General features: G+C 46.9%; 1 protein-coding gene across 1 annotated transcript; it reads right to left on the bottom strand.

The window, feature by feature from the left end:
• Nucleotides 1-1,905: 1,905 nt before the first annotated feature.
• LOC105569800 lies at nucleotides 1,906-15,871 on the bottom strand. Its single transcript, XM_012026529.1, has 8 exons — nucleotides 15,632-15,871; nucleotides 14,851-14,991; nucleotides 14,358-14,489; nucleotides 7,853-13,020; nucleotides 3,906-6,854; nucleotides 3,173-3,688; nucleotides 2,205-2,330; nucleotides 1,906-2,113 (listed from the first exon to the last, which is right to left on the bottom strand). Exons 1-8 carry the CDS (start codon nucleotides 15,869-15,871, stop codon nucleotides 2,029-2,031), a joined length of 9,357 nt encoding a protein of 3,118 aa, XP_011881919.1. The 3' UTR covers nucleotides 1,906-2,028.
• Nucleotides 15,872-16,081: the final 210 nt, after the last annotated feature.

Raw genomic sequence — 16,081 nt, 5'->3', positions numbered from 1 at the left:
ACTCACCCTCCCGCGAGCGCGGCCTTGTAACCCGCTTCGACTTCGATGTCGATCGCAGACACGTGCGGCGAATGGTACTCCAGAGCGAGGAACTCGTGACTTCCGCTCCCGTTCGCGCTGTACTTGATGGGCTCGCTCGGCACGGATGCGAAATTGCTCAAGAAGTAGCAACCAGGTCGCCCGGCCGCGCGAGCTTCCTGTCGACATGTGACACTAGATCGAACAGCGGGCCCGACCTTCGACAGCCGGCTGGCGGAAATGTTCGCGGGTATGCGAGGTGGTTTCCGGCACATGTTCGTGACGCGCGACCGTCGTATCTTACCGATAAACCTCGCGATGACGTATCAGCGCGCGGCTCTAAAGTTCGGCCAGCGAACCCTAATCGATAGGTCCTGCCCCGTTCCCGATAAAAGGATCTCCGCTTGTAATTTTTCCTTCGCGATTTCTAACACTTTCTTTCATATCAACGGATTAATCTCGCAGACTCTTGCTAAAATTCTCGCATTTGCAAAAGGTCCAACGCGGTGGACTGTCAAATTTCGCGAGCTCTTCCGTGACGGAAACTGTCCGAGGCCACGTTGAAACGTAAGGCTGTCAAGAGTCTTGGTCGTCGAATCCGAAATTTGCGCGCTGCGAATGTCTTGCGACGTACAATGCGTCGTATCGCAATAGGATCGAGGAGAAAAACGCGGATCCGCGATACAATGATTCAAAATGTAACAACGAGCACATTCGCAGCGACGGTCATTTATGAACGCGAGACAGATTTGGTATTTCGCCCAAACGAGACGGCTCGAATTCCTCGTCTCGCGTATCACAGAGCCCGACGTACAAAAATCCACGCTGGTCCCTCCACCGGCGACCGATTTGTATGCGACTGTCCGTTCCCGTCGCCACGACAAATCTCCCTCTCGCGACGTTTTATACGGGCATAAGCATTAAATTCGTGCGCGATAAATCATGTTACACGGCGAGCGGGCCGCACTTAAAGCGTCTCACGCTCGCACGAAACTCGACGCGGGCGCGACGGCCGCGAATAGCTCGAGGACAGGCAATTTCCAGTGTTGTTTCATTTATTGCACCTGTCATACGTACCGCGTCGCGCCTACGGTAGGCCAGGGGCTGATTTTTCAAACAGGTTCCTCTGACACGTCCGCACCGGTCCGGTTGCCTCGCGAACGCCGCGAATCCCACACCCGCTTTGTCGCACTTGTTCCCGCTCTCGTCGATGCTGCTCGCCGGCACCACGAGATACTCACCCGATTTGTCTACATCGAACGCCAAAATGTTATCATTTAACATCTCGTATTAGATTAATTACTCGAGATTGCTCTTGGATCCCATACAGCACGCATGTCTAAAAGACATCTTTAAGACATCTTTAAGTCATCTTTTAGATATGTGTATCTATACATCTTCGCAAAGTCATCGTAGCGACGAGTTTAAGTCACAAAGAGCCAAGTTTTATTTGTCGAATATCGAGCTTTTAAAATTCTTACGCTCAATTTTATTACACATTACATTTAATTGTGTGTATTAGATTATAATTATTTATTACAGCAAATTCTACTTAAACGACGTAACGATTGAAAATTATTATGCCGCTAAATTGAAATTCTGGTACGTATATTGTGGAACACCTTCGTATCTTTCAATATACGATTCGACACTTGAAAACTTGGATTAAATTTTGTACAGGGAAGGATTGAAATTCCGACGAAATTGCCATTAGACATAGTTTGGTATACCTTAAATAAAATATATTTAGCTTTTTCTTTTTTAATTAAGGGTAAAAGTCGTTGAAGTCATTGTTCTGGGTGTACAATTATTCGCTCTACGTCCCGACAATTTCCATTAGAAGACACAATCTCGCGTGCGATATTTTGAAAGGGTGGCATTGAAACATTCCGGGTTCAATACCTTCGGCAGGATATTCAGAGCCTTTTGATGTCACCGACGACGGTACCAAAAGACGATCATGAACGACATCCAAATTAGGAATCTCGCCCTCCTCCCGTCCCGGCATTTTCACTTCCTTGTAAGCGAAAGCGATCGTATCTTGGCTGCCTCTATGGTGCCTGTTGAACGTGCCCAATCTGATGGCATAAACGACCTGTCTAGCGTGAAGTTTATCGGGTCGCTTCGAACATACTCGAGTGCGCATTTAAACTCTCTCTCACACTCTCTCTCTCTCCCTCACTCACCTGACTACGGAATCTCTGGTGAGATCCTCCCAGTAAGTCGATCCGTTCGCTAAAGCGCGTTTTTCGTAAACCTGAAGATACACTACGTGCTCGACGATAGGATCCTCCAACTGATACACGGAATACCTGAAGAATTTTTCTGGCGTTTATTCCCGCCGAACCTTGACAATTTTCAGGATGATAAATTCGTAATCGATAAATAGAAAGTTGCGAAAGTCGATTTAGTGTGCATGGAGGACTTTTGAAATGTAACGACCACTATGAAATATCTTTGTATCGATTATCCGTTAATTAATTTGCGGCACGTCAACTGCAGGGGCCATCGGAAGCGGGAAAACAAAGCACTCATCTTTGCTTTTGTTGCGTCTATAGTCTGCAATTGTTGCCGCGCATAGCATTGTGCGTAAAACTGAAAATAAGTGATCGAGGGCCATTGGCTGTCATTTTAATGTTTTAATAAACCATCGGCCCATACCGCTATTACATGCACGATTGCCTCGCAATATTTTTAATAAACTTTATTGACAGGTAAAACAACACACTCTCCGTAAATAAATGAGGCGAAAGTTTTCTGTTATTTGCTAAATAATGAGGGTCCATTATTTTCAGTCCATTATTTTCAGGTGAATTTACAAAAATAACGCTGCTATGCATACATTTTATTCGCGATTAACGCATGCAAAAATTACTCTTTGTTTTCTCTCCGTTTCGCCCCCCCCCCCCTCAATTTATCGTTACAATTTAATTTTATCTCTTTCTCGAACTCGGTCACATTTCCTTTATATTTCCCGTCATAATCGCGGATCCGCTAACTTTATCGCGCGGTGGAAACGAACGTTCGGAACAAACGCGCCACTTTGAAAAGGTTCGCGTTCGGCCGCATCCCTTTCCTCAATGAAACAAACGTTATATTCCACATGAATCACGGCTCGACCCGCGATCCCCTTAAATCCCCCTGGGCGACCTACCATAAATCACTAAAGCGCAAACAATGTGCGGACTCGAGATATTTGGCCGCATCGATATTCGGCGGGTGTCGACGATCCGTGCAGTCTTGACCGCCGCGGATTTGCGCCGTGCCGGGATCGGCTTCCGGTCCATCGACCGTCCGACTTCCGTCGCGTTTGCGCCGCCGACTCGCGTCGCCTCTCGCAGGCTTCCGAAATCTCTCGGCGTTTTTTCTCTCCGCGGCGTCGTGGCGTCTCGAAAATCTCGCGGCATCATCGACGTCATACTCCGGCTCGAGAGACGTCATTAATAAGTGTCTCTTGAAACGCTGCGGGCTTTCAGTCGCCGAAATATCTTTCGTCCGCCGACTGCCCTTTTTCCTCTTCTTCTTCCGCCGCTGCTTTGTCTCCCTCCTCATCGGGCTCGAGGCTTTCTGCCGTTTCCCAAGTACGCGATTACCTTTCCGGAAATCGCGACGCTCGCTGACATCTCGTTTCTTGTACGGAACGCTACGAGACAATGCGAGCTTATGGGATCTGTCATGGAGAGATAATGAAACCAATTACCTGGTGCATTCTTGAATAATATACAATTCTTTCTCTATTATTGATAGTCTCCTTCAAAATATCTTGTTAAAAAATTGTCAAGAAGGCGGAAAAAATTAACGAAAATAATGTACATACGTTCAAAGTTGAGCTAGGTGTTTTATACTAATTTTTTTACATAATCTCATTGTTTCTATGCGAGACAGACCTTGTACGCTCGTCCACGGTTTCTCTGCCGATTTTAGAAGTGCCCGCGTTGTCGTTCATTAATGAAGAAGTTGAATATCGTATTGCGTTCGCCGAGGAGGTATCTTCTCTCTCTAACGAGCTTAACTCCCCGTCGACGGCGGATAAAGCATCATCGGTCGAAAGTTTTGCCAGAGGACCATTTCCGGCGACGTTCCCTTCGATCTTAAACGAATCACTTCTACCGCTAACGAGATTTGGGTCAGAGGGGCGGTTAATCTTGCCGCGGACGCGCCGAAATACGACTTTTCCCGGCGTTGCAGTTCCGCCCGGTGCTTCGCGCGATTCCCGCAGTTCCTTATCGATCGCCAGTCGCCGCGTGGCCGCCCGATGTTCCCCAATCCAATCTCCCGGAGGACCTGCTCTCGTGGAACGGTTAAGCAATTTCGTTCTCGTTTCGGCACGCCGATCCGATACCCCCGCCCTCCCGGCCCTCTTCGACTTGGAACGCCCGGGCCTGTTCTCTCCCGCGGCACCGATTCTTTCTAATAAAGCATTTCGCGAGACGCCGATACCGCGCGCAAGTATCGACCTGACATTGTCGTTAGCGACACCCGTCGGTCCGGACCGCCGGAACGCAGCGTTTTTACCCCGTGCCAAATATTTCTCTCGCGAAGATCCGATTTCATCCTCGGGATTTGTCGTCGTGGCAATCCCTTGTTTACCGAAGTGAAGTCGATCGACGGAGCTACGATCTCGGTCCCGCAGCCACGAAGACGAACGATTCGTTTGGCTGCCGTCCAATCGAGATTTCTTTCCCCCCGGCTCGTCCTTTGAACCTTTAAAGGGACCGTTCGAATTTTGTCTTACACCCGTTAGCTCCACGGTGGTATTTTTCCGAGAGGCATCTTTGCGAGGCGACTTTTGTGCAGGCTCGTAAAATAGGAAGGACTTGGGCGTCGCGAAAGAAGTCCTGCTCGATAAAGTGGTGGCGTACACCTCCTTTCCCGCGGAAGTTTCAAAGAGCGTGGATAGCCCTTCGTCCTTGGACACTTGATCGGGAGAGGTGGACGCTGCCGGATGAGAAGGTGCTACGGTAAAGGGCTCAAAAGTGCCGTCGCCCAAAGGCGACGATCCCTCGCGCGTCCTTTCCGTCGATCGCCACTCAGCGGTCGTAAGATCCTGCCTGGTCCCTCCTGATTTTATCATCCCATCGGTAGTATCTTTCTGCCGCTCCACGTGACTCGACGCGTTAATAACCACGTTCTTCACGTGGATCACCGTCTCGCCGACCTGCGTCCTAGGACCTGGAGGCTCCCCGTCCTCCGCGATGACTCTCAATAGCTTCATCATGAATCGCACGATGGCCATCATGTTTCTCACGCGAATCGCATTAATCGAATCGTCGTTGCACTTACTAGATAATGTCGCGGTCTCTAGAACGCCGTTCTGCAATCGCGTCGACGACGGTGAGGACCTCATGGTTACCGCATTCCGGTCGTTTACAGTCGTTTCGTAGACTCCAGGTGGAAAAGTTTCGGTAGGATCGCCATTCCGATAATTGCTCCAGGTTTGCAACTCGCGCGAGGTCGTCTCCGTAATTTCGAGTTCCCGAACGGTCGCGGGCATTCTGTAACAACCGCCGGAAGTAGCGTTCCGCGGGTCCTCGCGCGAGCAGCACGTCCTGGTTCCCCCGTAGTTCGCAGGATCGTCGCTCGGTTTCTCGATACTGACATGCACCAACGGCGCAACGCGAAGAGTAGTCGTGTTTGCTGGGTCAATCTCTCTCCCGATCGAATTGGATCGGTTTGTTTCGGTCGCGGGGACGTCGATCCGACGCCGGGGTTCTTTAGACACGTCCTGATGGTCTTTTAGACTAGCGTTGTTGACCAGGACGGATCCGAAAATGTCTGGAAAATACACCGGATTCGCGGATGACCGGGAATCCAGTTTGCCAATCGTTCCGCCGGCTCGCTCGGAAATCGCCCTTCCGACGCTCGTCCCGTCCGCTTTGCCATCGGGTTCGACCGAGCGATCCGTTAGAAAAACCTGCTTGGCCGATCTCGAGTTTGCGTTATATTTGTCCAATCGTTTCTTGACTCGGGCGCGATTTTTTTTCCCCATCTTTCGTCCCTCCCCGCTTCCTCGCGTCAGATCGAAGAGCATCTCGCCAGACTTTATCCTGACTTCGCCCGCGTTCGTCTTTTCGGCTTCCCGACTCTCGTCCAATCTCGCTTTCAGTGAATTACCCGCTTCGTCATTTCCACGTTCGCCCATGGACAAGAGATCCAACGTAGATTCCACATTTGAATCATTCAGAGGGAGATTAATGGTGGTAGTTTCAATCGCCCTGACAGTGTTCGACAATGCGGAAACCGAAGACCGCGTTGCTGAAGACTCGTCGGGAACGGCATCAAAGCTTATTAGCATTGGCGTCTGATTGAAACCACTGTGCACCTGAATCCTCCCAATTAGCGAAATTTTGATGTTTCCTTCGTTTTTAGACGTTGCCGAGCTTCGTGATAGGTCGATGTTCGATCGTAATCGTCCAGCACTCGATAGATTTTGATTATTCGTAGCAAGTGAGCTTACAGTTTCTCTCGTATTAAATGTCGACTGGGTGTCGTAAGGCGATTCCTCTCTTATCCCGTTGGATAAATTATTTTCGTTGATTTTCTCGCGAAAGGAAAATGGTTCCTCGTTAATCTCTTTGCCTCGTGAATTTCTTAAAATATTTTCAGAATTATCAAACTCTTTTTCCCGTACAGAGGCTTTATTATCGACAATGCTACGAACAATAGATTTTTCTTCTGCTTCGAGAGGAACTTCTAACATCTTATCGTCATTGAAACTCGTAAGATCAGTCGATTCGCGAGAAACTTCGGTATCTTGAAAGTCTGTACTTTTATTCTTAACTTTCTTCTCGATGTTCCTGTAATTGCCACCGTAATTAATGGTAATAAACAATGGCCTGATTACATATAAGCATAATTTAATCAGATACTAGTTTTTGTATCGGTGCCTTATCTTATTTGAAACAATTACAAAATCTTTTCCTTTAACGAAACGAGTTTTATCTCAACTTTCTACACGTTGCTTTTCCACATTTTCGCCAAATAATTTGAGCGTCGCTACGATAAGTACTAACAATTAATAGCAGCATCAATAGCGTTTTAACAGTTTTAACGAATTATAGAACATGTCTCGTTTCTGTAAAAGGGGATATTAATTATTCCATTTTTAAGTAGGAATTTTTTTAGTCGATGAGAATCCTACACGGAAAGATCGGCTAAGGCAAAACTAACGAAAATTAAAATGTTGCCGTATAAATAATAGGGGCTACATTGTTTCGCGTGGCAACATTCACTAAGTTTGCTGCACAAAACGCATATAGTTGTCTCCACTACTTATCGTACCAATGTGGGTACGACAACCGCAGATATAGCTGTCCCAAATATTACTATTTATTGGGATTGCGCCAACCCTAATTAGACATGTGGTAGCCATATCGGTCTCTCCGTGTATCTGTATGAAAATTAATATTAATAAACACAAATTTGAACACTGAAAAAAATCTGTTAGATCCAACCAGTCGTCTGTTAGAAGATGGACGAATCAGAATTCCTTTAGGATTTACCAGATGTGTAGTGAAGTTCTAGCAAACTTCTGGTTATGAAATATCGTTCATGGTAAATCCTAAAAGAATTCTGGTAAATCCTAAAGGAATTCTGATTCGTCCATTTTCTAACAGACGACTAGTTGAGTCTATCAAATTTTTTTTTCAGTGGAAAAATGAAGGACTCAAAGCCGTGACAGGGTGTTAGTGTCTAAATATTTCATTCTAAATTTGTTGCGAACAAATATTTAGACACTAACACCCTGTCACGGCTCTTGGTCCTTTGTTCCCTCAAATTTGTGTTTATCACATTTGAGCCATACGAATTTTATTAATTTGTTAATATTAATAACCTCGAGACTGCCTCTTCGCTACTCGCTTGCGTGTCGTCGGGGAACATCGCTGCATCGCAGACAGCAGCTGTTCTTTCCTCCGGCATAGCTCGTGCAACATCGGCACTCCTGCCTATCAGTCGATCCATCGCGGCCACCAATTTCCGCGAATTTCGATTCTCGCGGACGCCAGACCGATTCTCGAGGTACGATAGATCATCCCTCTTGCCGATGGCTTCATTATCGCTCGAGTCATTCTCCCGGCCCGCCTCGCTTTCATCGTTCGCGTAATACTCGTCGTCAATACTCTCTAGGTAGTCGGATTCTCCGCTCGACAACAGTCGTCTGCCGGGTTGATGCCAATCCGGCGGCGACCGATCGGCGCGTTTCTCGCTTGCCGCGAGATCCCGCTCGGTGTCCGCCTCGTTCGATACCGATGATAACTTCCCCTTGATCTTATTGATTATCTTGCGGACGGTGTCGTACACTTTGCCTCGTGGACGTCGAAGGTATTGCCTCCCGGCGGAAACGCGACAATCCGCGGGATTTTCATTAATCTTCCTCGCGTCCTCGCGTCCCCGCTGTCGCGCGGCGAGAAGCGGGATCTTTTTATCGGCACTTTTAGCCGCGACGCCGAGCTCGCGCGTTTCGCCCTTATCGTCCGGTATCATCAATTTCACGCTGCAAATGACAGTATCCGTCTCGCGACTTTTGTCCCGGCTCCCGGGACTTCTTGCGCAAGCCCGTAATATCCCGCCCGCGGACCATTTCTCCCGCGGTTCCGCGCTCGCCGCGATTTTTCGCGCCACCGCGATCCTGCCGATCTCGGCCGCCGTCCGCTCGTCGAACGCCGGTTTCTCCGATCTCCGATCTGTTTCCGATCTCGCGCGCACCGATCCGGAAAGGTCCGTCCGTGACGACGGAATTTTTGTCGGGCCTGAAGCACCGAGCGACGCCGACGTAGCTTCGCGATTCCGCGATGAAATGTCCTTGTCGAATTGACGATCCGCACCATCCTTCACCTGGCGCAGCCTCAAACGAGTCAAGTTCTTCAGACTATCTTGGACGTCTTTCCTTCGCGCGTCCAAATCGAGATTATCTTTAACGGCACGAAGCCCGACGTTACGCGCTGCAATATCTCGAAGAGCGGCATCGAGCTTTTGTGCCTGATCTCGACTTTCGCAACTGTGTCGAGAGGATCCCCGGCTCGCAGGATAATCCAATTCGCCGACTAATCTTTTTTCAATTGTAGAACGTAATTCAGTCGACTCCGTTGTATTCGGGGACTTTTCGTTTTTATTCAAACCCGCTCTTCCACTTGGCCGAGTCTCTTCATCCTCGCTCGCGTAGACGTAGAAGACCGAGGAGTCGCGATTGCCTGCCGCGCGGATAAGGTCCGATCTCTTGCCTCTCGTCTGCGCGACACCGGAAGGAACTGTCGTTGATGAAGTTCGTGCCGAGGAAGTGTTCTGAAAATAATCTGCCTCCGGCTCGTAGCGGTGCTTCCTCCCTTTTCCCTCAGTCCTCCGGGCAGATTGAGATCGGTTCGCTGCAATTAACTGCTGCATTTCCGTAGTGCGATACCAAGGGTGCTCTTCAGCTTCCCCTTTCGCATTCGTCATTTTCATACTCGTTACACGATTGGTAACTTTTTGTGTTTCGTGCTTCCCAGTTCTGCTCGATACTTTTCGTACTTTTGCCCTCGCCGAGGTGTTTGCGTCAGGTCTTCCAGGTCGGAATCTCGGTTTAGAGGCAGTCTTTTCGCGAGTGGTCGTCGTTGCTTCCGTCTCGTCCACGAAAGTAGTCTCGTCCAGAGAGACCTCATCGTGCATCTCTCCCGGGAGCGATGGTGTCGCCAGCGGACGTATCGAAGGACGGAAAGCTACGTCCGTGATCCTGGTGGCGGTCGCCAAGGTTGTCGTGAACCGAGTGACGGTCGTCTCTTCTTCAGGCGGCAAGGTTTCCGCTTCCGTGATCTCGTCGAAAGTCGGCATGCCCGGCATGATGGGCGTGAATGCCGCGTATTGTCTCGCGATTCGATCCACCAGCTCGGCAATTTCCTCCTTTTCCCGGGACCTCTCCAGAGAACTCGCCGAATTTTCCAAAGGTGGATCTTCAGTGTAACGAGAGTCCGCCTCTTCCTCGTTGCTCAACGAAATTTCCTTAGGTTCGATAATCCAAGTACTGCCGCGTGATGGGAGCCCCGAGTCGATCGGCGGGCCTTCGGGCTTCACGAAATTGCCAGCGATAATCCGCGAAGGGCCGTTATTAAGTTCGAGGAATCTCGTGTTTTCCAGTTTATCTCGTTCATCGTCGCTTCGATTGTTCAGCGTTTCAGTCACTTCCTTAGAACTCGCCGAATCGCTAGATAACGTTCTAAGCGGACTATCAGTCACCTCGACATAGCCACTGACATTTTCGCCGCGCGGGATATCCGTCTGCTCCATTGCGAACTCGGTCGCACAAATCGGATTTTTTGAACCATTCAAATCAATTTTCTTTGTAATATTGTAATCCTGCTTTCTCATAATCGACGACGACAGAAAAGGATCGATGACAGGTTTGGAAAAAACGGATGGATGCCCGGACGAATCTTTTCGCGTAGCCAGCGACGTAAGCGTGGCGGCTTCATCGCTCGTCATTGTAGATCCCGTAGTCGCGATAGAGTTTTCACTCGCGGTCAATCGCCGGCGTGTGTCATTTAATTCTGCAGGCCGCTCATGCGTTATTTCATCGTCATGAATCGCAAACAGCTCGTCCGATTTGCCGTTTTCTCGCGAAAACAAATTGTCCCCCGATCCAGCTGGAATTTTAGGGATATCGGCTTTTGCGACTTCGCTCCGTGTAACTACTTCGAAATTCTCCGGAGTTTCTCGAATAATTCCCGTCTCGGTAGAGTCTTCCTTCAGGACGTTGCTTATTCGCACAAACTTGTCCTCGATCCGCTTATCGACGCTGTTCTTCTTGCCGTCTTTATTGTTGAAGTGGAACGGATTATCGTTCTCTTCGGGCTGGACTTTCCAGCGAGAATGACCCGATTCCGAAATCACTCGTTTCTTCGGACCTTCGTTACCAGTATTCGATATATTTCGCTTAGAGCTAGCTGTCTCAGGTCGAGTATAGTAATGTACAAAAGCTTGCGTTTCGCCCGACGAACCTTCACCTGTCAAACCGTCGCCCCGAGCATTCGCGATACTAAAAACTCCCTTTCCGGCTCGGAGATGTCTACGAAAACGTCTCTCGCCCTTCGAAAATTCGTTTCGGAAACTGTCGCGTTCAAAGTCCGACAACGCGCGCTTCCGCGTCGATCCGCGGCTCGGCTTCCCGAAGCGTTTCAGCTCCCCCGCGAGGCCCTTGTCTCCGCGAAACTTGGCGGCGCCCTTCGACTTGCGCAACTTCCGCCGGGGCTTCCAGAATTTGTAACTGTTTTTCAAGTTCACGTCTTTCGGCGCTCGCCCGGCCGAGTTATGCATTCCGCGCGATTCTCGGCCCTTGTACAAATCCCCGAGGTCGCCGGGAAATCCCTGTATCTCGCCCGCCGGTAACGAACCGCGAGTTTTTGACTCCAGGATTTTCGTCAATGATTTATCTTCGGAACGAGCGGCGGGCGCGGATAATTCTTCCAGCCGCGGGATTCCGACGGGAGAGGAGAGATTTCGTAATCTTGTAAAAGCAGGAACGGCCGAGATTCGCGTCGATACATTAGCATTTTCCGTTTTTCCCTCCTCGCCGTTCGTATTATCTCTTTGAATCGCGGCTGCACTTAAGTTCTTCCTCACGGCCGAAGCGTTTCTCAACGCGTTAACGTTATCCGTGATGTTCTTCAACGCCCTAAATCCGTATTGTCTCTCTTCGTCTCCCGTCGACGCCATAATTCGCGATAATAGCGCGAACGCGTTCTCTTCGAAGCTATTCGATCTTGCCGTCGACGACGCGATAGCACAATTAATATCCTCGTCGGTATTGTTTCCGAACGGAATCCCGGGCCGAGTTAAAAATTCAATGGTCGTTGAAAAAGCTCCGTTATCGTGCAACGTGTCGTTGAGGAACGTATTTTTCTCCGTTCGACTCGAAAGGTGACTCACTTCCGGAATTCGCGGGTGTATTGCCAGGGTCGTCGGTGTGTAATCGAAGGTATTTTCTGGCTGAACGCCGCGAGATCGACCCCTCGCCATTTCCTCGCGATTTCCACTTTCTGAAAAATTCGCCGACCTATCGCGCTTCTCGAACTCGAGAAACTCCCGATTATCCTCTTTGCCGCCAATTTTCGTAAAACCCTGTTCACTTTCTAACTTCGTTAGTTTCGTCGTTGGATTTCGAGGATCATCCGCGACTGATCCCCGAGTGAAAAATCGATCGTCGCTCCGACGATCGGCGGATTGCGGACTGGCTTTCCGAGATTTCAGTGCTCTCGAATCATAATCGTCTATATTCGTGAATTTTGTAGTTGTGTCTTGAAGATTATCCGTAATTGGTCCATTGATCGAAGGCCGTCCGTCGCTAATTCGCCGGTCCAGGATCCGTCGATCCGATTTTCGAAATCTATCGTCCGAATCGCCGACATTTCCAGTCGATAAATCGTTCTCGTCCAATAAATCCTTGCTTCTTTTGTCGCTTTCGTGTTTTACAGCTTGCTCCATGGCTCTTTGCTTCATGGCTTGCTCATACACGGCATCGATGTAGGCTTCGATCTTCCCCTTCGGTGATGGATCGGAGAATACGTTCTCCAATACGGACTGCAAGCTTGTCGTGTGATTCGCTCTCCCCGTCCTGGGAAATCCCTCGAGTAGTCGAATGCGCTGTCGGACCGAATTGTTTTTAAGCTGTTCTTTTTCTTGTTGTTGTTTCCGAAAAGGAGACGCTTGCTCGCCAAGTGGGCCATTAACGGCGGAAGTATTGCGGCTCGTTACTCGTCCTCGCGCATCGCCGTTCTCGACTTGGCGGTTGTGTCCCTCCTTCCCGTTCACTTCGACCTGGCGCTGTGCCTCCGAATTGTCAAATAAATTCGCGCTCGACACGGACCTGTTGCGAGCTCTGTTTGTGCCATCGTCCCGCTGGTAATAGTTTGACTTGGCGGCGACCGAGCGGAAACTTTCGGCACGCTGCGCGTCCTCGCAAGAACAGCAGAAACCCTGAAAGCGATCCGTCGTCTTGTTGCGCGCGGCTCTTACTGCAGGGACATAACTTGCCTAAAGTTTAATTAAATGGCCCGCCATTGTCGGGGGAAGTTTGGGCAAACTGTCGTGTAAACGATGGCATCTCGAAATTATTTTTGTCTTTTTGAGCAGTTCGATTCGGCCATGACAAAGGGATAGGTATGAGAAACTATTTTACAATGATAGAGGAAAGTCCTCTATTATGAGATAGGATTCTAATATAAGATAGCAGGTTTTCAACGCCCAAATTCAATCGCAGATCCGTTTTCGCAACGATTACACGATCTAACAATCAATTTTCCACTAAGCAGATTTCCAAGGGCAATAAATTCATGGTGGAATCAACTAATGATGCCTATTAATTTGACAGAAACCCTCGCTATTCATATTAGGACCCTGTCTCATAATAGGGCACTTTACTCTATAAATTTTTCGGAATTTAGCACAACGCTGTCTCCACGCATACATTTTTCCACCTACATTAGGTCGGGGGAGGGGGTGAATTATAGTAGACACCAAGAAAACGGAACAGTACCAACATACTTTTTCTTTGTCATATATCGGATTAAAATTGTTAACTTAAAAAATGACACGGACAATCTTACTCCGATATTTGACAAAATTATTAGCTTGGTTTGCTTTTCTTATATGTGTACATTTGCCACCCAACCTCTGAATACAAAATTCACTAATCAGTCTTTGTCTCACATTTCTCGATTTCGTATGTTGTATACCTGGCTTATATCATTATAAGCTTGTATCATTATATTATATTTATATTATATATTATAACATTTGTTTATATCATATATCATATCAATATTATATCCTTCGCTGAACATTTGATTTATTGTATCTTCGGTAGGCTGCTAACCTAGCCGAAGGAAACCTCCGACCTGGAGGGCTATACCCCTAAGGGGTATGTGTGGCAAGGTACTCTCAAAGGGAAGTATCTTGTGTGGTAAGATACTTCCCTTCGAGAAGTAGCGTCTGAAAAAACCAGCGGTGTTCCTGGCTGGATTTGAACTCTGATCTTTTCGTTTATTTATTTACTAAGCAGCGCACATTTCTCTCCGCCACACTTGCCACGTTAAATTATAAGATCATTTTCATATATTAGTTCCAAGCCACTTTGATTGTAGACCGTGTTCTGTAATCATATTCATTCTAAATAATGAAACTAAAATTTTCGTTTATTGCAGCCTACCGAAGATACGAGTACAATAAATCAAATGTTCAGCGAAGGATATAATATTGATATGATATATGATATAAAATGATTTTTTAATAAAAAAATAGATGAATGCTGTTTATAGATAAATCTTATATCTTTGTATGCGCCTTGTATATTTGTTTTCTATCAATCTTACCTGACTAAATAGTATTGGCTCTCCATCAACTAACATTTGACCGCAAGTTGGGTTCCCTAAACCATCGTTACATCCAGTGAAGTTTGCTCGATGATTATTAATGACTTCTTCTCTCGCCCCCGCATTGACAACCTTATTCAAAGCGATCAATATATAGGAGAAATATGTTTTCTTTCTACTATACGAACATGCGAATAATTAAAACGGCACGAATTTATCATCTGTTAATACGCATTTTCTGTATCAAACGTAGATAATCCAGATTACATTAATGGAAACTATTTTGTCGGCCTCAATCAACAAATCGTTGACGAAACTTAATTGATAATTTATCCACGAGATTCTTCGAGAAATAACTACAGTATTATTGGCAATCAAGATTTTATGTTATTAATCTATATTTGCTGTCGGATGATGGATTTATATGATGTTATTAGCGAAAAATGGTCGCACACATTAAATGTGACGTAAATTAATCAATTCACACACTTACGCCTTGTAATCTCAGTCCATATAGATGCAGGAGAGGTTCTTGGCGAACTTTTATGACGTATGGATTACGCAATCGGATTTTGTGCAATTGTACCGGATCCAATATATGATCCACCAATACGAATTCTTCCCGCGTATTCGTCTAACAAAATATACATATTGTTCCAGAATAATTTCTTATGATAGTAGGCCAAAACTTTAAAGAAAGTTACAATCTTTCATCCGAAATAGTAACTGATTCCACGTAAAAAGTAATGACAATAATCAAGCTTTTTAGTCGACATTAACCGTCCAATGTTTTGATACAGACAATTTTATATGCCTCAGTGGCCAAATTGGTGAGACACCCGCCTAGACAGTAGGGAAGTCCAGGTTCAAACCCTGGCTGAGGTAACATTTTTCGCAATAAATGTTCTGTATTAAAACTGACCGGTTAATGTCAACTAAAAAGCTTGACTATTGTTATTTATTACTGGCAACTTAGAGAGTTCTATGTTTAAAAAGTAACGAGTTCAATAAATTAATGTATATCTAACGATACCTTTCCAACATTTTTAATCTTCATGCTAATAATCACTTTTCTTCTGCACTTTTGTATTGACTGCGTACGCGACGTTTCTCTGCTATCAATACAATAACCAGTGTAATAACAATATAAAAATATCAGGGGGCCACGTTACTATATAAAAACATTTGTTATCAGTCACTTGATAGATTATGCCAATTCTGAGAACGTAAATTGCGTTTGCCTACACTTCTTTCCGCGTTTCCGAACAGCGAACCAAGACAGCTCTGATCTCGATCCACGGATGATCTTGATCGACGAGCGGTCCTTCGAACGAGAAATGTCGACGATCTTCATGTCCAAGTCGTTCGTTGTAAAACTCATGCCGAAGCGATCGCAACGCGCAGTCGGGATTTCTCGATGGATGGTATCGGGGATCGTATCGAAACTCCGATATGTAGGGATGCAAATGCGGGGTAGCGCTTTCGGGATGAGGGCCAATTAACGCGAGTACCATCTGAGTATATATATATTTCAATCGTGATACCAAAAGTAATAAATAAGATTATCGATAATCTATTTCTGTAAATTCGCTCCGTTCATATTAAAACACTTGGTGGATCTTATAAAAATTTATCGTACGATAAATTTCCGTGCGATAAAGAACATGGAAACGAGATTGCCAAATGTGAGTTGATATCAAGAGATACCTGCAGCGTTATCCAAA

Source organism: Vollenhovia emeryi, unplaced genomic scaffold (assembly GCF_000949405.1).
Source record: "Vollenhovia emeryi isolate VEMERY1.0 unplaced genomic scaffold, V.emery_V1.0 DF939123.1, whole genome shotgun sequence".
NCBI classification, from domain to species: Eukaryota; Metazoa; Arthropoda; class Insecta; order Hymenoptera; family Formicidae; genus Vollenhovia; species Vollenhovia emeryi.
The sequence above is the reverse complement of the archived record's forward strand: the minus strand, read 5'-3'. Positions and strand labels throughout refer to the sequence as shown.